We start from the raw sequence: 22,078 nt of genomic DNA, 5'->3' as shown, positions 1-22,078 counted from the left end.
GCCCCCCGTGCTACTCACAGGGTGAATGGGATGTTCTCACTCTCAGCCACGGTGCCATACAGAGAAATCTCAAAGGCCTGGTTGGTATGAGTTTCACTCTCAGTCCCAGAAAAATGAATCTTTACTTGGTAATGGAAGACTGTCGGGGAGGAAATTGGAACATGCTGATCAATCTTTATGAAAATATCACAACCCCAAACAATCAGGCAATTTAGAACCACAGAAAGTGTCTCACTAGCACTCAAACCAGAAGTTCACACACACACGGAACCACTGGTGTTGCTTGGAAAGACTTCATCATGCACAATGTTCATATTTAGAAAATGCAGACCTTGAATTCTACTTCCTTTCAGAAAAATGTGGTTATATGCATAGGAAAAACCCAAATGTGTCTGTATTGCCAAGCAGCACTAGGAAGTAGCCATCTTTGATGGGGCGCTAGAGAGATCAAATCAGCAGGCCAAACAAAACGTTCGTGATGCTTTCTCCATCAACTCCGCTATCCTTGGCCGTCTTGTCCCTTAGCATCTGGAGCAAGCATATTTGGCATTTGCTTCTGTGTCACTATATGTCACTGTGTTTGTTTCGTGAGTAGGTCTGTCCTCCCACCCTGGCTGTAAGCAGGCTTCCGGTCAGAGGACCATGCCCACCCTTTTAATTCCCCCACCATCTAGCGCAGAGTAGGTGTCTGCTAGGTGCACCATAGAACTTATTTCATTAATTTTTCCATTCTGTGATGGGCACACTAAAATCTCACAAATCATCACTAAAGAACTTACTCATGTAACCAAACGCCACCTGTTCCCCAATAACCTATGGAAATAAAAAAAATTTTTTTTAAGAACTTATTTCATTGAGCCATCAGCAAGGCCACAAGGACTGCCTTGTAAAGCCAGCTCCTAAAGTGTTCTATACTAGGGACAGCCTCTGGAAGCAGGTACTTGAACTTCTATATCTCTTCCCTGCCTCTCCTCTGGTCTCTACCAAAAACCCTGAGCAAATGGGCCTGGGGAGAGGTTAAAAGGAAAGGCAAGAGAACTAAAATACAATCTCAATGATGGGGAAAAAAGAGTTCTTGGAGGCCAGGCACAGTGGCTCATGCCTGTAATCCCAGCACTTTGGGAGGCCGAGGTGGGTGAATCACCTGAGGTCAGGAGTTTGAGACTAGCTTGGCCAACATGGTGAAACCCCATTTCTGCTAAGAAAAATACAAAAATTAGTCGGGCGTGGTGACGGGTTCCTGTCATCCCAGCTACTCGGGAGGCTGAGGCAGGAGAATCACTTGAACCGGGAGGCAGAGGTTGCAGTGAGCCAAGATTGTGCCACTGCACTCCAGCCTGGGTAACAGAACGAGACTCCGTCTCAAAAATAAAAAGGAGCTCTTGGAATGTTTTTTCTTCTATATCCCACTATCCTTAGTCAGATTTTTTCTCTTATTTGTGTTACTGTCTACTAAATGTACTTTCTCTTAAGCTGAGACACAGATCTCTTAAGACTGATGGTTTAGAATATAGGAGACCATATTTTTATGCTGCTTTAGACTCTTGTCCAGGTGAAAAAAATTTCAATAAATTTTATTGTTGTGAACTTCTGATAACAATCTTTATTTTGTTTAGATATATCTCTTTTTATAATTAAAAAGTAGCCAGATACTAAGCAAAAACAGAAGAACAACAACAAAACCCCACAGCTACTAAAAGATGAAGAGACATTGAATTGAGAATTAAGCAAATCCCTTGCAGGCAGCAGGACAAGCCAGAACTGAAGAAGCCGGGAGTGGTGAGATGCCCCCAGGAGATACTGACAGAGCCTTGAACCCACTGGTGCAGCCAGCAGGGATGAGTGAAGCCTGTCTGTGTCTTCAAGATTATGGTCCCATGGTCCCCTCTTTACCTCATACACATTGCCTGATTCTGAAGAGTTAAGGTTTCATTGAAGCACAGGTGCCCCAACCTGTATACCACAAAAGACACCTCTACAGATTCTAGAAGTCACCTTACACACAGATGCCATATGTTTTACCTGGGGCCACTGTTCTTTAATATTGTTCCTTCCCTCAGGTTTCCACCTAAATTCCACAAAAGCCACCCTTCCTGAAGTTGTTCCCTCTCAACAGATTTATCCAATGACCTCCTCTCCCATTTTCCCACCATTCCTTTAGGTCTGGCTCTAAACAAGAGGCCAAGCTTGAAATTCAAGTGTGAAACAAACTCCTGGAAAAATGGCAATATATTAGAAGGTGTGAGATACTCTTGCCTTCCAGGAATAGTTGCATTTAAAAGACAAATGAAGCTAAGGAGGGCAGATCACCTGAGGTCAGCGGTTTGAGACCAGCCTGGTCAACATGGTGAAATCCCCTCTCTACCAAAAAAAGAAAATCAGCTGGGCATGGTGTTGCATCCCTGTAACCCCAGCTACTCCAGAGGCTGAAGCAGGGGAATCCTTTGAACCCGGGAGGCAGAGGTTGTGGTGAGCCAAGATCGTGCCCCTCTACTCCAGTCTAGGAGAATGCTAGACTTCATCTCAAATTAAATAAATAAGTAAGTAAGTAAGTAAGTAAGTAAGACAGACAGATGATCCTTGCCTTTATGTAAGTCGTGACCTTTCTGTAAAGGGCCAGGGAGTAAATATTTTAGGCTCTGTGGGCTATCAACTCTGTTGTGGTGGCATGAAACCAGCCTTTGCCAATATGGTAATGAATGTCTGTGGCCGTGTCCTAATAAAACCTTGCATGAGCACATAGAGAGGAACAACAGACACTGAGGCCTCCCAGAGGGTGGGAGGAGGGAGAGCTTCAGGAAAAATAACTAATGGGTACTAGGATTAATACCTGGGTGATGGAATAATCTGGACAACAAACTCCCATGTCACAAGTTTACCTATTTAGCAAACCTGCATATGTAACCCTGAACTTAAAAGTTAAAAACTATTTATAAAAGCAGGAAGTAGGCTAGATTTGGCATAAGGGTTATAGTTTGTTGACCCCAGGTGGATGGTTCCAAATGAGCTCTGAGCTCTGTGCTGATAGCCTAGCCCATGGTAATGGCCACATTTACAGGGGAGGGCAGCGAGCAAGGCTGCAAATCCCAGGCTGGGCACTGGGGCCTTGCTGCCAATGGGAATTAGGAGCCTCAGGCAAATGGATCAGTGTAACTCCCTATTAACAGAAACACCAGTGAGGGCTCAAGGTTTAGTAATATCAGTCAGCATCTCTGTTCCAATGGACAGAATCAGTACATGCGATGCAGTGAGCAAGATTAAATAGGACTCCTTGATTTCCTTATTTACAACAGTCTCCAGCCTACCTTTGTAGGGCATCTGAGAACGAGTCTTCAGGTACATCTTGCTGCTTCTTTTGGCTCTGACTTTATTGATCTCATAGCCCAGATTGTTGCAGCGGTTCTTTCTACAACTCAAGCAGAGTCCTTTCTCAAAGGCTTCCTTGGAACTGCACCTGTAGGCCTTACTTGGATTTTCTTCATTCAACAAGGAGTCGATGAAGAGATGAATGGAGCGCTCGTGGGAGCACTTCACTAGCTGGTCCACATCTGGGTAAAAAAGAGACACAAAGATTGTATCTCAGCAGAAACCCACATTGTGTGTTTCATTTGGCGTGTCTAAAATAGGTTAGATGTGGCGTTAGAATAAAATGACCCAAGGATATAGTCCTGTGCATTTATGATTGTAGGCCCTATTTCAGGAAATATTCTTGGTGGTAGCAGCCCACGCACCTCCAAGACAGTGAAAGTTGCAAGTTCACAGGGAATTTTCGACTTTCATACTTCTTATATTTATGTCTATGTTTATGAAGCTGTAATAAGCCTCCAAGGTGGAGGTTGATTTCCTTGTTTATCACACCATTCTCTTATATTGAAAGTGTCTAACACTTCTAGGTGCTTCTAGAAACATATACATGCCCCTTGCCTTACAATATATTTTTCCTAAGTCAAAAATACTGTAAGTCGAAATGCACTTAATTCCCCCAAGACCCATCATAATGTCAAAAAGTTTTAGGTCAAACCACCATATATATATACATGTGCTTCTCAACTTACAGTGGGGTTACGGCCCAATCGTAAATTTTTTTTTGTATTTCTAGAAACCACATCTTAAGAGGGTAATTGTTAAATGAATTGTATTTCATCATCGATACTATGTATAATTGAGGATTCTGCCCCTACTAACACTCTTTTACATCAAATGAACCATAGAAATAATGAGCAATGCCATAAGAATGAATTCTTTGTATGTTTTTAGGACAATTGAAAATAGTAACATTATGCTGTAAGTTCTATAACATGTGCACAAAAATAATGAGAATATCCTAGGTAGGTCCCAATGTCCATAAAGTATGCAAAGGGCCCTTAAAAATAAATCATAAGCTGGACATGGCGGCTCACAGCTGTAATCCCAGAACTTTGGGAGGCTGAGGCAGGAGGATCACTTGAGGCCAGGAGTTTGAGACCAGCCTGGGCAATATTGCAAGTCCCCTGCTTTTACAAAAAACAAAAACATTAGCCAGGTATGGGGGTGTGTGCCTGTAGTTCCAGATACTTGGGAGTCTATGGCAGGAGGATCGCTTGAACCTAGAAGTTCAAGGCCACACTGAACTCTGATTGTGTCACTGCACCCCAACTTGCGCAATAGAACAAGGCTCTGTCTCAAAAAAAAAAAAAAAAAAAAGAAAAAAGAAAAAAATCATAAATTTAACACAGGCTAACATTATTAAAGTAAAACATTAAGCCAACATTATGTTCTGAAAATTGTGGAAGATTTATACTAATTAACATCTCCTTCGATTCCAATAACATCTACAATCCTTCTATTGGCTTTGCAACTACATTCAAGGTATGACAACATGTGGCCAGTTAGCATTTTATGATGCCATTATTGAGGTCAGTGGAGTTTTCTTGTTTAAATCTCACCTTTTTCTCTTGCTACTGTAAGTGCACTGCTCAATGTAGTCTACAATATAGTAAATAAAAGATAAAATGTCTGTTTGCCTGGCTGTAAGGTGGTCATGCTGAATACTGCAGAATTCTTCAGAAACATAATTTGGCCAAATATGTATATGAAAACTACATACTTTGGAGCTACTGAGTAGGACTTTGGGTCAGTAAGGGTTAAGGATAAGAGTCACATTTAATTCACTTCTAAATAATATTTACCTCCAAGGCCTCTCTCTGCAATCACGCGAATAGCTTCTCCAATGTTACATCCTGGCTGAAAAGTACCTCCATTCGGGTAAATGTCAACATGTCCAACTGGTTTCTGGATTCCAATGCTTCGGCCAGGGGACCCTCTGGTGAATGTGTGTAAGACGTCTACAAAATCCGCATCATCAGGAGAAAGGCGACTCGGAGCTTCTGCATACTCAAAGTTAGGTCCAGCTGGATCAAGGCCTTAAAAGGGAAAAAAACAGGTCCACAAATTTGTAAATTTCCATTCGTGTGATATTCGTATGTCATTGCTCATCGTTTGAATGCACTGGCAGCTGTTTAAATTCTTATCTTCTCCTATTCTGTAGTCACTGGATCTTTACTTAGACATAAAAGGAGGCTTGGCTCCTTCTACAATGAATTTGAGTCTCTTAGCCTTATACAGCAATTTTCACTCAGGATGGCTGGATTTCCTTTTGTTGATCATTTTGAATATGTTGAGAAGATGTATAAACAGCGGTGGGTTCTTTCTCTCTGTGTGTAAGCCACACCTTTGCCTAGATGCCTGTCTTCTTTCTAAGTGGCCTCTGGAATCGGTCCTTTTTCTTTTCTCCTCGTACTGATGTGCATTACACTACGAAAACACAGAGCTGGAGAGTGGAGGGAAACAGGCTTCCCAGAGAACTCTGCAGGCATTGTGGGTAATTCTACTTTATTTCTGTGCTGTTGCCAGTGGATAATAAACCTGTCAGAGCATCTCTATTTTTTCTTATCCCTAATAAACAGCCCTACAATGAGGTAATCAAGTGCTGGGCATCTCTCCTGGAAGAATACCACACACATGGGTATTTAACAAAATTTGTTCTGATTCTCTCTCAGAATGACAGTCTTCTCAACTCTTATAAGACCGATGAAATTTCTTTCTTACCAGTAATTCTGTTGACTTTCTTATTGGTCAGACTTCCTGCAATGCCAGCAGCATGGGCTCCCAGGCTGTATCCCAAGAGATGGACATTGTCCAGAGGGTAGTTAAACTCCTCCTTTGGAAGAGAAAAAGAAAACAAAGGTTCTTATAATTCTGCCAAAAACCAAAACTGAAAGAAACAAAATGAATATAAATATTGTTTTCAAAATATAGGAATTACCTTAAACTAATTCTACTTATTTTAATTTTGTGTTACGGGTAAGAGAGAGAAAATATTCTCTATTGTTAAAATTTTCTCCTTTTCTTTTGTTTCACTGTTCCATAAACAAATCCAGTATAGATTTTCTCTTCCTTTAATAACAGATTGAAATTACAATGTTTTTCCATGTATCTGAAATAGTATTATTATGTATATAATACATGCATATGTTTGTATATGTCTTTGCATATATAACCATATACTATATGTACAAACATATACACATATATGCCTGCATATATATGTATATGTGTATATGTTTGTACATATAGTACATGGGTATGTATTTTCCCATTATTCCTTACTCTAAATACCTGAATCACTTTATCATTGAGGGTTAGCCAAGCAATGACAGACTCAGGAAACATTACAGTGGAAGGGATCAGAGACACATGGTCCAACCCCTCATTTAACAGGTGAGAAGCCTGAGCCCCAGGGAGGTGATCCCATTTGCCCGTGTTCATTTGCCTGGTCAGCAAAAAAGATAAGAACTTTCATCGTTTATGGTCAATCTAATAAATACAGCCTATTTTTTACTTCCAATTACCCGGTAAAAATAATTTGCCTCGGTCAGAGTATTAGCTTCTTTCCAACCCCAAGATACTTTTCAGGGGATCGTCTGAAAAAGTGGGTCTCTTGCGGCTAAGTCAGAACTCCAGACCTCAGTTCCCTTCTATCCTGTGCACCTTCCCTTCCAACATCTTCCTAGCTCAATTCCATCACTCTCCCAATGTTCAACAAAAAGATTCATCCTATTTCACACTAAAGAATAAGTACTATTAATATTTTTCATGAAAGAGATTGGTATGTCAAGGCGAGGATAAGATGTCCATGGGCCAGCCAACTGGTGGGGTCTTTCCTCTGTCCGAAAATCACAAGCTTTTGTCTGTTGGATCTATTCACTATGAAAATATCAAACGATAGAGCAGGGCAGGACTATTTATTGGACTTATAGTGTATTCTTATCAAAATGTTGCTTTTGGATATAACATAATGCCCATGCTCATTCTGAAGATTTGAAATGCCCCCAGAAAATCTTTACATCTAAGAGAAAAGGAAGAAAGAACAGCTATTTGTCTGGCTCCAGTCAAAGATACTGTTTTGGACACTTAAGTCTACTTCTCCCAGTCTTACCTCCATCCAGTTGATAAACCGGGCCACGTCCTGTCCCACCAGTTTGGTGTAGCCCGCGGACACTGGGTAATGCTGCTGAGCCCGTGACAGCCAGTCCACCACAATGACGTTGGAGTCTGGTTCTCTCTTGTACAGGGCGGCCACAAGTTTTGGCACCCAACTCTCATACATTCCTGTTACCTGAAGATGATGACACAAGCTTTCTTAAAATACCCACTTACCACTTGTCATGGATACATCAGCCCAATACACCTGCATGAAATGGAAAAAAACAAACTTGGAAGGAAGCCCGTTGGCACAGATAGAAAAAATCAAATAACAGAAGAGTGTTCAGAGACAGATCTGTCCCTTCCAAGGCAGATCTAAGTATGCCAGGAAGGCGTTGAGTTGAGGAAAAGCAGATTGGAGTTCACCATGCTTTCCATTTAAAAAGTATATTTTAGACATTCAGTAAAATTTTGATATCATTTATACTATTAAGAGGAAAGATTGGTCTGAATGCAAAGCAGGTCTTTGAGGAAACTAGCAGGAGCACCTGGCTAGGAGCAGAACCCTGAGGAATTTGTCCAGTCCCGCACGCCTTTGCCTCCCTTCAAGGTTGGGGTGTTGGGCACCCTTTGTAGTTGGCTTTCAAGATCAAGAGAGGATGATGTCATTTCTTCAAAATGTAATGTTAAGGGCTCCCTGTTTCAGCCAGGATCCCCTACTTCACAATGGGAACCCTGTACTTAAAGCCAATGACATCCAAGCAAGTGGCAAAGCTCCAAGATAGCTGTGTCTAAGCAACATGCTGGGATGCATCACATGCATGCTACATGCTAAGCATTCTTTTGGGAATCTCATGACACAGCTAGAGAGCCTCCTCAGTTCCTTTCATCTGTGCCCGTGAGTCCCCAGGCAGCTTATTTCAGATAAAGCAAGAAAACTGGGTTTACTCTAGGCCCCTATTAGAAGTTTTTCTGTACTACCAGTGTTTCTCTTTTCTTTGTCCTCCCTCCCTTCCTCCTTCCCTTTCTCCCTTCCTTCTTTCCTTCCTTCCTTCCTTTTTTTCCCCCTCCTTTCTTTCCCTCCTTTCTTTTGGCAGAGTCTCACTGTCTCACCCAGGCTGGAGTGCAGTGGCATGATCTCAGATCACTGCAACCTCTGCCTCCTTGGTTCAAGCAATTCTCCTGCCTCAGCCTCCTGAGTAGCTGGGACTACAAGCACGTACCACCACACCTGGCTATTTTTTTAGTAGAGATGGGGTTTCCCCATGTTGGCCAGGGTGGTCTCAAACTCCTGACCTCCAGTGATCTGTCTGCCTTGGCCTCCCAAAGTGCTGGGATCACAGGCATGAGCCACTGCTCCTGGCCCAGTGTTTCTAAGTTAAGCAATCTAAAAGGGCTGGTCATCCAACTTACTCCTACAGTGGCTGACACTTTTATTAACTGCACAATAGCTAATTGAATCCTTTCTTTCTGATCAACATAAAATAGTGATGTAAGTAACCACAAACAAAGCGAGTGAAAAATTCAAGTACTCACCTTCCTCAACTCAAAAAGGGTCTTATTTTCTAAGTTCTTTGAATCTGAGTGTTTCTTCTGAGGTTCAATAATTACTGTGTTTTAAATCTTTGGTTTTTAGACATGCAGCTGAACTGAAGCCCTCCCTGCTGCCTGTACCAGGTGGGCCACCTGACCCTGCCAGTGAGTTCACTGAGATAATCAAGATCAGTGTGGCTGGCTTAATTCTTGCACAGACCCAACTCAGTCCCACAGCCAGACAACAGTCTTTGGGCTCAAGCACTCAAAATGTCTGGACACATGATATGAAAGATACAGGTGGGCTTAGTGGGGTGGTAGGACCAATGATAGCAAGTGGCACCTTCTGTTGACACTGGGTTGGTCATGTCATCTTGGTATGAAAAAGAAACATTTTCTTCCATAACTTCCCAAAGTATAAAATTCTCTCAGGGATAAGATTGAGATGCCTGAGATCCTCAATTTATTTCTGTTGTATAAGTGCATTTATTAAGCTCAGATTTTTTGAAAAGTATTAAAAGTCAATTTCTACATATAACCAAAGGGCCTCTAAAGATTCCTTTTTTGGGGGCCAGACGCAATGGCTCACACCCGTAATCCCAACACTTTTGGGAGGCCAAGGTGGGTGGATCACTTGAGGTCAGGAGTTCGACACCAGCCTGGCCAGCAGGTGAAACCCCGCTTGTGCTAAAAATACCAAAATTAGCCGGGTGTGGTGGTGGGTGCCTGTAGTCCCAGCCAGTCAGGAAGCTGAGGCAGGAAAATCTCTTGAGCCCAGGTGGCAGAGGTTGCAGTGAGCTGAGATCGTGCCACTGCACTCCAGCCTGGGCAATAGAGTGAGACTCCGTCTCAAAAAAGAAGAAGATTCCTTTTTCCTACTTATACCTATTAAAATATAAAAGGATTTATGTTTAAGAATTTGAGCTTTTATCACAAAATATTGAATTTACTATGTTAACATAGTAAATGGCTATTTTTAGTAAACATCTGTGTGAATTCTGTTGGTAGTAGTTCACCTCTATAAAAATTGTAGCAATTGTCCTCCTCAGTCAATAACAAAGTGACTTAAATTATATAGGAAAGGAAATGTGGACTAGATGAATGTTATTTTTAGCTAGTTCTCACTAGAAATTAGTATTATAATATTCACAAGCTCTGACATAATGGATAGATAATATATCTTTTACAATCCATTTTACATAAATCCTTTTAAATAAATTACACAGTCTACTCACTTGGAATTGAAACATTTTAAAACAGACTAAGCAAGAACTACATAACGTAAAGTGACCGTGTGACATATTAGAGGATAAAAAATATTATCAATATTTTTTAAAAGTAAATTTAATCACAGTTTCACTTTTTGTAATCATCTGGCATGTCAGTTCCCGGCCCAACCCTTTTTAAAAAAATTTCTAGAAAAGTTTCCTAAAGTTTACAAGTGAAAATTTTGGAAGTAGAGTGTTCTTAGGAATAGGTAGTGCAACCTCTGCTTTACAGATCAGTAAATGGAGGCTCAGAGATGACAAGTGACTTGATCCATAGCACAGAGCTGGAGAATGGCAAAGCCAACATGCACCCCACACTTCCTCACTCCGCTCCAGCCCTCTCCTTACTCTTCCATGCTGCCTTCTTTAGAAAGGTTCTCCTGGCAATGTGCTGGATGATGCAGGATCATGCCAGGGTTCCACTGGTTCTCCACAGCAATCACCTATCTTCTGCTCTGTAGCTGGGCAGAGCGTCCTTTACCCACCTCACAGGAAGCTGACTCAAGAGCACCAACCAGGTACGGTGTTAAAATGAAGGCTGGCACTGCCTAGGGGGAGTTCTCATGAACCTGTGGCTTCAGATCCCACCTGAGCCAGAACTGTGTTTATTCAAGTGTAAAGGAGAGCCACGCGAGATATGGGGTGTGGACCCGTCACTGGCTCCCCAACAACTAGGGCAGGCCCATCAGGATAACTCACCACCCTAATCCCCTCTTCCCCAAAGAGTCTCCCTTACCGTCCAGCCGTGGATCACCATGAAGGTTTTGCTGCTGTGATTGAAGTGACAGGTCGCCACAGACTCTGCTACTCCAGGAATGAGGTGGCAAGTGTCCTCAGCTGTGTCTTCAGGGGTCCTTAGGGCAAATTTACTTTCGATGTCGATAAAATCTCTTCTTTCTGAAAAAGAAAAATTGGATATGAGGTTAACTGGAGGGTTGCTTGGTTTTATTCATTGGAATGGTGTATTTTAGGTTCACAGGTAACCACCGCTGATGCTATTTTTGTTTCTGAAGTGTTTTCAAAAACAAATGTGGATTGCAAGAGAAAAACAGATGCTCCAAAGTTGAGCATAGTTGATAGACCACCTTAACTCTGAATTAAGATTGTCACCATTGACCTCTCCTAAGTCTTCCAGCCTTTCCTGAAGCTCTCCTTAGTCAGGGTGTGTGTGTGTATGTTCATGATTTCAAGTAAGTGAACTGCTATTTGGGGATTCCTCAGTTAATTCTATCTTCTCTCAAGACATGAATTTAAGTGACTTGGCCAAGGTTACCCAGGTATTAGTGGGAGGGTGAGGATCAGAACCAGGTCTCTCAATTCTACTTCGAAGCTCCCTTTCCTGGAGAACATTGACTTATGCACGACTCTTGTGTGCTATAGTTCCACTATTTGTGGGGGGTGTTTTGTTTTGTTTTATTTTTTGAGACAGGGTGTCTTTCTGTGTCCCAGGTCAAAGGAGTGCAGTGGTGCGATCTTGGCTCACTACACCGTAAACCTCAAGTGATCCTCCCACCTCAGCTTCCTGAGTAGCTGGGACCACAGGCATGTGCCACCACACCAGGCTAATTTGCATTTATTGTAGAGATGAAGTTTCGCCATGTTGCCCAGGGTGGTCTCTATTTCCTGAGTTCAAGTGATCCACCCGCCTCAGCCTCCTAAACTGCTGGGATTACAGGCATGAGCCATCAGACCTGGTTAATTTTTGTATTTTTAGTAGAGACGAGGTTTCACCGTGTTGGCCAGGCTGGTCTCAAGTGATTTACCTGCCTCAGCCTCCTAAAGTGCTGGGATTACTAGTGTGAGCCATCAGGCCGGGCCTCTAGTTTTAATAAAACAATTTAAAAAAAATTTTTTTAAAGAAAAGTTGGAAGCATGAGGAAGCTTTTGTATGAAACTGTTCCCACTTCTATGGCAAGATATACTTCAAAATGTTCTAGAAATCATATAGTAGGTTGTCTAGAAATACCTGTGCTGTGTATGAGCCATGGTTAATTCTCTCCCCAACTATTTATTTTCCCACTATGTCTTTACAATCTTCCACACAAAGGTCAAACTTGAAAACCACAGCAAAGCTTGTTGTAGAAAGGGTTCAGTTTGGTTCTTCATAGTTAATCCCAAACTTGGTGAGAAGAGAACTTTGAAACTATAGACAATAATATAAATGCTGCTAAATCTTCATGGGGTACAGTGAATAGTTGAAGTAAATTATATTGCAAATAAAATCAGACTTCACAAAGCAGAGCACAATCAAAGGGAAGTTATGTTAAAGGAAATCATTTAATTTTCAAGTAAAAAAGTAAAAAAAGAAAACAACTCATAAATCCTACCTATTTACTATAAGAAGGTAATAATTTGTAGAATTTAGATTTTGCCATTCAAACTTTCAGGAGATTCGTGAGGCTGCTAGGACTACTTCTCTTTTCTTAATCTAAATTTGCTCTTTTTTTCAACTCAAAATTTAAAAATCTGTAATATCAAAATAACTGCAGAAGTCAGGCCAATAATAAAAATAAGAGTGGCATAGTAACAACAGTGAAAATACAGGCATTGGAGCAAATCAAAACCACAAAGATGTGATACCATCTCACATCAGTTAGAATGGCGATCATTAAAAAGTCAGGAAACAACAGGTGCTGGAGAGGATGTGGAGAAATAGGAATGCTTTTACACTGTTGGTGGAACTGTCAACTAGTTCAACCATTGTGGAAAACAGTGTGGCGATTCCTCAAGGATCTAGAACTAGAAATACCATTTGACCCAGCCATCCCATTACTGGGTATATACCCAAAGGATTATAAATCATGCTGCTATAAAGACACAGGCACACGTATGTTCTTGCAGCACTATTCACAATAGCAAAGACTTGGAACCAACCCAAATGCCCATCAATGATAAACTGGATTAAGAAAATGTGGCACATATACACCATGGAATACTATGCAGCCATAAAGAAGGATGAGTTCATGTCCTTTGTAGGGACATGGATGAAGCTAGAAACTACAATTCTGAGCAAACTATCACAAGGACAGAAAACCAAACACCGCATGTTCTCACTCATAGATAGGAATTGAACATTGAGAACACTTGGACACAGGGCAGGGAACATCACACACTGGGGCCTGTCATGGGGTCGGGGGACGGGGGAGGGATAGCATTAGGCGATATTAGGGATAGCATTAGGAGATGTAATGTAAATGACGATTTAATGGGTGCAGCACACCAATATGGCACATGTATACATATGTAACAAACTTGCACGTTGTGCACATGTACCCTATAACTTAAAGTATAATAATAATGATAATAAAAAGAAAGTACAGGCATTTGAGTCAGCCTTATCTAATTATCTAGGATTGGCCAACATTTTCCTATTGAGTAATTATTTTCTAAAATTCCTTAAACAATATTGTGGTTTAAGAAATATGCAATGAGTTGATCACACACACGTACACATACACGTGCACATACACCTCCATCATCTAAAATGTAGGAGAAATTTCTTAATGATTCTAATTATGAGAAAAGGAGTTTTGTCACAATGAGTAAACACTCCAAGATCATTTATTCAAATAAGAATCTATGCTAAACTATTGATCTTTAAAGCTCTTTTCATTTGCATATAGTAAAACTGCACATGAATCCATCCATCCAACAAGAATATGCTCTCCCTCTCATCTTGATTTGAAGATGTTGGTCATCTTCTTCCTTCCCAACCAGAGAGCATTCTGTTAGCTTTACTGTTTATCTGATAATGGAAAAGAGTATTGAATACTTTTGATCGAATTCTGCTTTCAGTGCCTAAGAACTTCTTTTCCTGTTAAAAAGTGCTTTAGAAAATTTAAAACTAAGTTAATTTCACCCTCTCCCACATCTTTCTACCTTAAATAGCTCATACCTCCTCTCCACCAGTCTTATTTTAATATATTCTATTATCAATCTTTTTAAAGCAGAGATGATCTGAACAACCTGGCAGACAGATCTAGCTTACCAACTATTTGCCAAATTGATATTTTAAGAATATTGCTCAGTACAACTCCAGAGGCTGCCATTCACTTTTGGTTCACTTTCCCCTCGAATTATGCAATTCGATGTCCCTGGAATTGCTGGTGGTTTTGAAATGACCACAAATTTTCTTTGAAATGACCAAGACTAGCTTTGTGTAGTTCCGTGAAAAAAAAAAAAGTCTGTTCAATCGATAGATCCTGTACCAGATTGCATGTATGACTCACTGACAGCTCCAGTTTCCCTCTGTTGGGTCCAGAGCATGTAATGAAAAGTAGGAAATTTACACATCCTCTAGTAAATGTGTATAGAGACTTTCATTTCACTTTTAAAGGAAATGATTTTCATTTGACAGGAAAATAGTGCCACTCTATGTGCTATGTGATGGTTTCAATTCTATGTCAGATATGAAATAGTAAATCTTACTGGCACTTAGTCAAACTTTCCTTTTCTTGGATGTTCTGATAATTTTCACACTACCTGTGTTTGCAACCCCCTGAGGATGTCTCAGTGTCCTAAAGATGAATGTGCTTCCCAAACTTCAATCAGCTCTCTAATAACTGACTTAGACCATGTAACGATGGGTAGGACGATGGACTCTGGCTGTGGGGCAGTCAGTATATTTAGTTGTTCCAGTGCATCCTGTGATTGCTATTGGGCAGCAGGTGGACTGATTTGATGGAGCTGTTAATAAAGAAACTATTAGTTTCCATACATGGAAATAATATAAGTGACTGCACTCATCCAACTAGACTGTCATTTACCATGTCCCTTAGAAATTAAGGCCACCTTAGAATTGAGAAAGAAGAGGAGTACAGGAGGAAAGGAAGGGAAGTGGGAAGGGAAGCGGGAAGGGAAATGGGAAGGGAAGGAGGGAAGGAAGGAGGGAAGGAAAGGCAGGCCTCCATCCTGAATTTAACTTAGCATCTCTGTACCACCTGCCAATCAGGTCTCATCAGAAATGTCCATATTAAGCACTTAGGGGAGAGTTTTGGGTAACATGCAAGTTATAAATTATGCCTTTCCAGACTATGGAATCTTTATTCCTAAACTCCTAAATAAGTAGCTACAAAACTGAATGTGTAAACAAAGACAAAGAATTTATTCTAACATAGATAATAACTCACAGAGACAAAATTAGGCTGAGAAGTTAAAGCACGTAGAGAAAGATAAATGTATAGAGGGGAATAGTGGGAATTCTTGTTGCTAGAAAGAGGGAAGCATTGAGCATCCCAGGAAAGCAACAGATGATGCTTTAAAGGCAGATCAAAGTCATCACATGAGTGACATGAACATTTATGCAATGACATGAGGTACAAGAACTCAATGAGAATGCAATTCTCTTTGGAATTTCTATTCTCCCTTTATCTCCCCACCCCTTTCTCTCTCTCTCCCCTTTTCTCTCATTCCTGCAGGACTTCCTCAGTAATTCATTTGCTCTCTGAGACTGATAGTCATAGTTATCGACTCAGGCAGTGTTTGTTGAAGAACAAACTGAATTACTGATGTGGTCGATTTGGTGAAGAAAAACATCAATATCATGATCAGACTGAATTGATTGGTCTGTTCAGATATTCCAATGTAAACAATGCTCTTGACTTATCTAACAAGCAGCTTTACTTTATTTCATTTTATTTTATTACTATTTTTTGAGACGGAGTCTTGCTCTGTCGCCCAGGCTGGAGTGCAGTGGCATGACCTTGGCTCACTGCAAACTTTGCCTCCTGGATTCAAACCATTCTCTGCCTCAGCCTCCCAAGTAGCTGGGATTAAAGGCGCCTGCCACCACGTCTGGCTATTTTTTGTATTTTTAGTAGAGATGGGGTTTCACCATCCTGTCCACGCTGGTCTTGAACTCCTGACCTCATGATCCACCCGCCTCAGCCTCCCAAAGTGCTGGGATTACAGGCGTGAGCCACTGTGCCAGCCTACTTTTTATTTTTATAAAAATTGTTTTATTAATGGAATAGTAAAAATAAATCCTGTATGTATCACGTGAATTTTACCCTGAATTTTCTCCAGTATTAGGGGTAACCTTCCACACTACTGAAAAGAGGGGTTAAAAAATAGGTTCAGAGACGTGTGTTAAAATTTCCCCACTGAATTAGACCATCAAGTGTGAATAAGCCATCATTATTTAAAGGGATCTTGTGGACTGGTTAATGAAATAATTTGGTTGAGTGTCATCACATAGGCATATTTAAGTCAAGATTTTTTTAAGTGAAATACAAAATGTTTACATGGTTAATCTGAGACTACTTTCTTCTTGTTGCTGAGGATGGCAAATGGAAACATCTAGTTGTCTCAGACTAACACAATGAAAGTCCATGATTACTTTGCCAACAATTGTTTTATTGGGAGGAAGGCTGCATAAACATAGGGATGCTATTCTTTTTAGTTAAAATGTAAGTGCTAACTCCTATACTATTCTTCACCATAATTAATTCTCCAGCCAATTTTTTTTCAAAGGTACATTATTGATGTCATGATAGCTGTATCTTGAATGAAGGGCTGTTGAGGCTCTCTAAATGCAAATCCATTTACCTACATTCACCACGATCCCTCCAAAAGCACCTGACTTTTCATGCTACTTAAAAGCTTCTCTAAACTTTGTACTACACTCAAATTAATCCAAGCCAGAATGGTATTACCCCTACCTGACTGCATAGAAAGAGACTTCAACATGTATGAAAACACAGATGAGCACAGACACCAAAGTGGGTTGAGTGCTGTGAGCAAGGTGGCTGGATTAGACAAAGTGTGGCCACCCCAGTTGGGTCATCTTTCTTCTATTCTACTGTCAAATAATGGTGGGAGACATTTTCTTTCATTCAGTCAAACAATCAAAATCACCAAACTACTTAGATGGCATCTGATCATTCTGAGAGCACAGACTAGGAAGAGCAAAAGGAATGAACTGGCACAAGTTTAATAGGCTCACTTCCAGCAGAACTTTTATATATATATATATATAAAAGAGATATATATATCACCTAAGATAATCCATTCCTTCCTTCATAGTAGATACCTATTGTTGAGCACTCAAAAGGTGTCAGTACACACAGACAATCTTAAAATGGCCACAAGACAGCAAAGTGCAGTCATGCAGTCTAATGAACAGACATTGTTCAGAGTAAATTTCAAACTCTTAGCCTCTAAATTGGAACCCTATTCTATTAGTCCCTCAGAAACTAACGGAGCCTTCAACTTTTCCAAAGACAGAATGTGACAAAAGCACTGTGACAAAGATTTTACTCCCAGCTTTGAAAGTCTCTGTTGATAAATGGTATTTAGTTCACTGTGGTGACAAACTCATTTAATGGATAAATGATCCCAAAGCTTTACACTGATACGTGGTTTTGTTGTTTTTATTGCCATAAAAGTTGGAATTTACCTTCTTATGCGTAAATCCAAATGGTCTCTTCATCCAGACCTTAAAAAATCATGATACTCATGTCTTGAATACTTTCCTTACACTTTGTGATCGAAAATCATCACCAGCCATCATTTTGATGGCTGGAACATCTTCATATTTAAGTCAGTGTGGTCTCTGTGGTGGTCACAGAAGAAACTAGCTGCAAAATGTTGTAAGTTGCAAGGCACTTTCTTGAACAATCTGGCATAAGGCAGTAAACTGTATGGCCTGGTTTTTCCTCCATAATAAAGTAAGAATAGAGAGCTGAGTTAAAAATAAGCTGCTGAAAGAGAAAATTTTCCCTCACAGCTCTTCCCCCGTACCTGACTCCCACCTTTCAATACAGCTATTAATCATTCCCTCACTGAGCTCTCCTCCAGTGACATCTGCTATTTTGCTCTGCTTTGCCATCATGTTCAACTCGGAAGATAGCCTGGAAATTCATGATGGCCAGGCAAGCAGAACTTCAGCTGCTAAGCACTGACCATACTCTCCCTCTCCTAGCTCTTCACATTTCCTAACTGGGGCCATGCAGAAATGGTGGTGGCTCCCAGGACAAAGTGCCTGAGGGCAGTGCCTCTTGTTCTCATATTCTTCTTAGAAAGAATCCAGAATGAATAAGTAAACTCAAGAGCCCAGAGGAGGTGCTGCCTCTCTTTCTACCACAGTGACATCTTTCTCTCCCTAAAATTCTTACCTTCCTAGATGAATGCATCTGGGGGAGAAAGAGGGAGAAAATTTCTGTGATGAGAGAGGCATTATATATTGGGTGAGTAGAGTGAAAGTGGAGGGGATGAGAGGCAGTCATTTCAAGTCTACTTTGAAATAATCCTTCCTTAATATATTTACAGCCAAGAAAAGCATGTGTTGGCTACAACTCAATAAACTAATTAATCACATAAGTTTCCACTTAAAGAGTCAAGCATTACACCGGCCTCAGAGAACACTGGCCTCATCCAAACTCATCTCAGAGTTGAGGAACCTAAACCCAGAGAGGTGACACTGACTCCCAAGAATGTAGGGTCTTGAACCTGTAAGGGAGCCTAGCAAAAACTTGAATGTGACGACATATTTTGGTGCTTGTTTTGCAATGAAAATAACGTTATTCTATGGTGTGCTTTCTGAAATGAGAATTTGGAGTTCGCTCCTACCATCTTCTTGTCAGCGTTAAGCAGTACAAAGGGAAACATACCCCACCTAAGATGTTGAAGACTTTCTCATCGAGTCTCCAGTGTTTTCAAACTGATCCAATAGAAAAGATACTTTTTTTTTTTTTTAAATCCAATTTTGCTTTGATGGAATCTATACTTAGCGTTTGTGTGCGTGTGTGTGTGTGTGTGACTGTCACCCAGGATGAAGTGCAGTGGGATAATCACAGCCCACTGCAGCCTCCTGGAACTCCCTGGCTCAAGTGATCTCTCCTCAGCCTGCTGACTAGCTGGGACCACAGGCACAGGCCACCATGCCCGGCTAATTTTTGTATTTTTGTATTTTTTTTTTTTTTATAGAGAAGGTGTTCCCCTATGTTGCCCAGGCTGGTCTCGAACTTCTGGGCTCAAGCTATCTTCCGGCCTCGGCCTCCCAAAGTGCTGGGACTACATGGGTGAGCCACTGCTCCCTGCCAATTTTTTTTTTTTAACCTAACAAAAATGTTTCACAAATTAATGCCAAAATAAAACAAACGTTCAGTGGCAATCCAAGCCATAGACAGACTCCATCATAACTTGAACCGCCGTGGACGTGCCGCCTGAGAGCACAACCAAGCGACACCGCCCTAATTGCAATTCCAGCAAGGAAGAAAAAAGGAAATGTTGGCCCGTGTTATGAATGGCTTCAGCTGCTCTCTATATTGCTGTTGCATGTTAACTGAATCGAGTTTTGAATTAAGCAGACTGCCTCCATTGCGGACAGGTCTGAGACATTCTCGTCTGGACCCGAACGCCTGGACCCTAGCGAGCGGGCGGTTCCCTGGCTGCGATGACCAAGGTTGTGCCCGCGGCCTCCCCGCGGCGCCCCGCAATCCCACGTGCTCGCAGCCGCGCCGCGGGGCCGGGCGCCCGGAGCTGGCCTCAGCCCCCAGGACAGGAAGGGTGGCCAAGTGCAGACCTGGCAACCCCCAAGTCGGCGGCCACAGATTGCTGGTGGCTGCGCCACGTTTTCGGGAGGGTCAGCCCCTCACTGGGTTCTCAGGGAACTAAGAAAAGAGAGCATGTGAGCCTGGAAGCTGGAGAGAGTCCCGGGCGCCCTATAGCGGGCGGGACGCGGTGTCCCCAGGAGTCCGCGCCACGCGTTCCTTCTACTCCCTCACACCCACTGCCACTCCCACAGCGGAGCGAGGGCGAGCGTGCCCCGTGCGGCTGAGATGCCCGGAAAGCCTCCCGCGCCTCAGCTTCCCCAGAAGGGGCCCCTGTCGGCCCGCGCGTCCCCAGGCGGAGGCTGAGCAGCAGTCCCAGCCAAGCTGAGGTCACCTTGGCCCGTGCGCCTTTCATTCCAGGGCCCCTCCGGCAGGGAGGTGACTGCAGGTCACCACCAGCCGGGCCCTTACTCCCCGCCTCTGCCGTCCCGCCCCGCACACCCTCGAACCTCTCCGGCGGAGCCCGCGCGCCCGGGAACGCGGTCCCAGCCAGAGTGGAAGGGACAGCGCGGGAACCCGGGAGAGAGAAAAAGCGGGAACCGGGCGCCGCCGCTTCACGATCGGGAGGAGATTCCCTCTTGGCCCCTCCTGGATCCCACTCCAGTGACCCTTTCGGGCTAGTGCCCAGGCTGGGAGAGTCCCCGGGCGCATCACAGACCCTTCCAACTTCCTTCTTCCCATGCTCAGTTCAGATGGCAAGTGGCCACCCGCCGGGTTTGCAGTTGGAGGGGAGTCTGCGTGCAAAACTTACGGTCGGCGGCGGCCACCCCACCGCGGGAGGCGGTCAGACTCTGGAGCCACACGGCCAGGGCCAGCAGGAGCAGGGCTTTGCTCTCCATCTCGGGGCGCGTCCCTCTGGAGGAGCTGCAAGGCGCGGACGGACTGATGAGCCGGCTGAGCCAGAGGCGGGAGAGGGCTGGAGCCGCGGTCCGGCGCTGGGCAAGTCGCCCTTTAAAGGGGAGGGCAGGGCACCTAGAAGTGGACAGCTTTCCCTTGAGGAGGAGGAAGAGAGGGAATCGAGTCTGACACTGTTTTCACGCCACGGCTGCTTATGTGACTGGAAATATGCAAATAAACCTCATCACCTATTGGCTATAAAATCATAAGTTGGGGGGAGGGCCCTAAATTCACTTCTAAACGTTTGAGCAAACAGTAATGAGGATCAACCCTGCCAACGAGGAGAGGAGGAAAGGGCAGACGGAAAATTTTGCTTTCTTAGGCTCCTGTTCGCTTAGCCTAAGGATTTCCACTCTCCCCGGGGCCCCCTGGCTAAGCACCAAACACAGGTTTATATGATTCACGTTAAATACTCAACAATCACCTGTTTTCCAAGGAGGGAAAGTTTAGCTGTTAAATTACATTTGACCGGCACTTGAATACACCTCTCTTTTGATGAATCCTGTTTGTCACTTGCAGTCCTCCGTCACTCACCCCGCACCCCACCCCCACCCCCGCAAAGTCAATGTAGGGATACAGGGACACACATTGCGTCCCAGCTTGTGCTCGTACAATCTGGTGTTTTAACACTAGCAAGATGGATCAGCTTATGTGATGGAGAAAAGCCTACTTGCTCTAACTAGTTTCTAATTTTTGCCTCATGCAAATTATTCTCAATCCTCAAACTCATCAAGGAATGCAAGGATAATATTTTGTGTTCAGAGGCAGAACATCGAGGTCAAATAATCTAAAACCGTATTGAGTTATAAGTGAAAGAAGATAGTCACAAATGACACATATTGTATGATTCCATTTAAAGTGTCCACAAATAGACAAATCTATAGAGACCAAAAGTAGATCAGTGGTTGCCTGGGGCTGGGTAATTAATAGGGGAGGGGAAGAATAGAGAGATTTGGGGAGAGTTGATGACAGTGTTCTAGATTACATTATGGTGCTGATGCACAACTCTGTAAATATACTAAAAGCAATAGAATTGTGCACTTTAAATGGGAGAATTATATAGTGTGTAAATTATAGGTCAATACAGCTATTTTTAAATGGATAAGAGGCATGCACATAAAATAAGAAAAAAAATTAGATACTGTGCTTTTCTGCCAAAATGCTTGGAATACTTTTAAATATCTTTTTAAATATAAGGGATTTGTATTAGCCAGAAAGGACAATGAAGAATATCCCCAACCCCCTCTCAGTTTATGGCTGAGAAACTGACTCATCAAATCAGAGCCTCCAATCTACTATATTTATAGTCTGAATATTTTAAATGTCCACTTTTACTCATCCCACCCTGCGTCACACACACACACA

The 22,078-nt window shown here is 42.4% G+C and overlaps 1 protein-coding gene across 1 annotated transcript in view; it reads right to left on the bottom strand.

Moving 5' to 3' along the window:
- LPL (lipoprotein lipase) overlaps window positions 1-21,314 on the bottom strand; it is a 29,044-nt gene extending 7,730 nt beyond the window's left edge. The window contains exons 1-7 of the mRNA XM_023216646.1: window positions 20,568-21,314; window positions 11,002-11,162; window positions 7,478-7,657; window positions 6,088-6,199; window positions 5,169-5,402; window positions 3,306-3,548; window positions 19-139 (exon numbers count right to left, since the gene is read on the bottom strand). Coding sequence (XP_023072414.1) covers window positions 19-139; window positions 3,306-3,548; window positions 5,169-5,402; window positions 6,088-6,199; window positions 7,478-7,657; window positions 11,002-11,162; window positions 20,568-20,655 — 1,139 coding nt within the window. The 5' untranslated portion in view covers window positions 20,656-21,314. The remainder of the gene's footprint in view (window positions 1-18; window positions 140-3,305; window positions 3,549-5,168; window positions 5,403-6,087; window positions 6,200-7,477; window positions 7,658-11,001; window positions 11,163-20,567) is intronic.
- Window positions 21,315-22,078: the final 764 nt, after the last annotated feature.

This window comes from Piliocolobus tephrosceles, chromosome 7, assembly GCF_002776525.5.
Source record: "Piliocolobus tephrosceles isolate RC106 chromosome 7, ASM277652v3, whole genome shotgun sequence".
Lineage (NCBI taxonomy): Eukaryota > Metazoa > Chordata > Mammalia > Primates > Cercopithecidae > Piliocolobus > Piliocolobus tephrosceles.
Note: the sequence above shows the minus strand (reverse complement) of the source record. Positions and strands in the feature narration are given on the sequence as shown.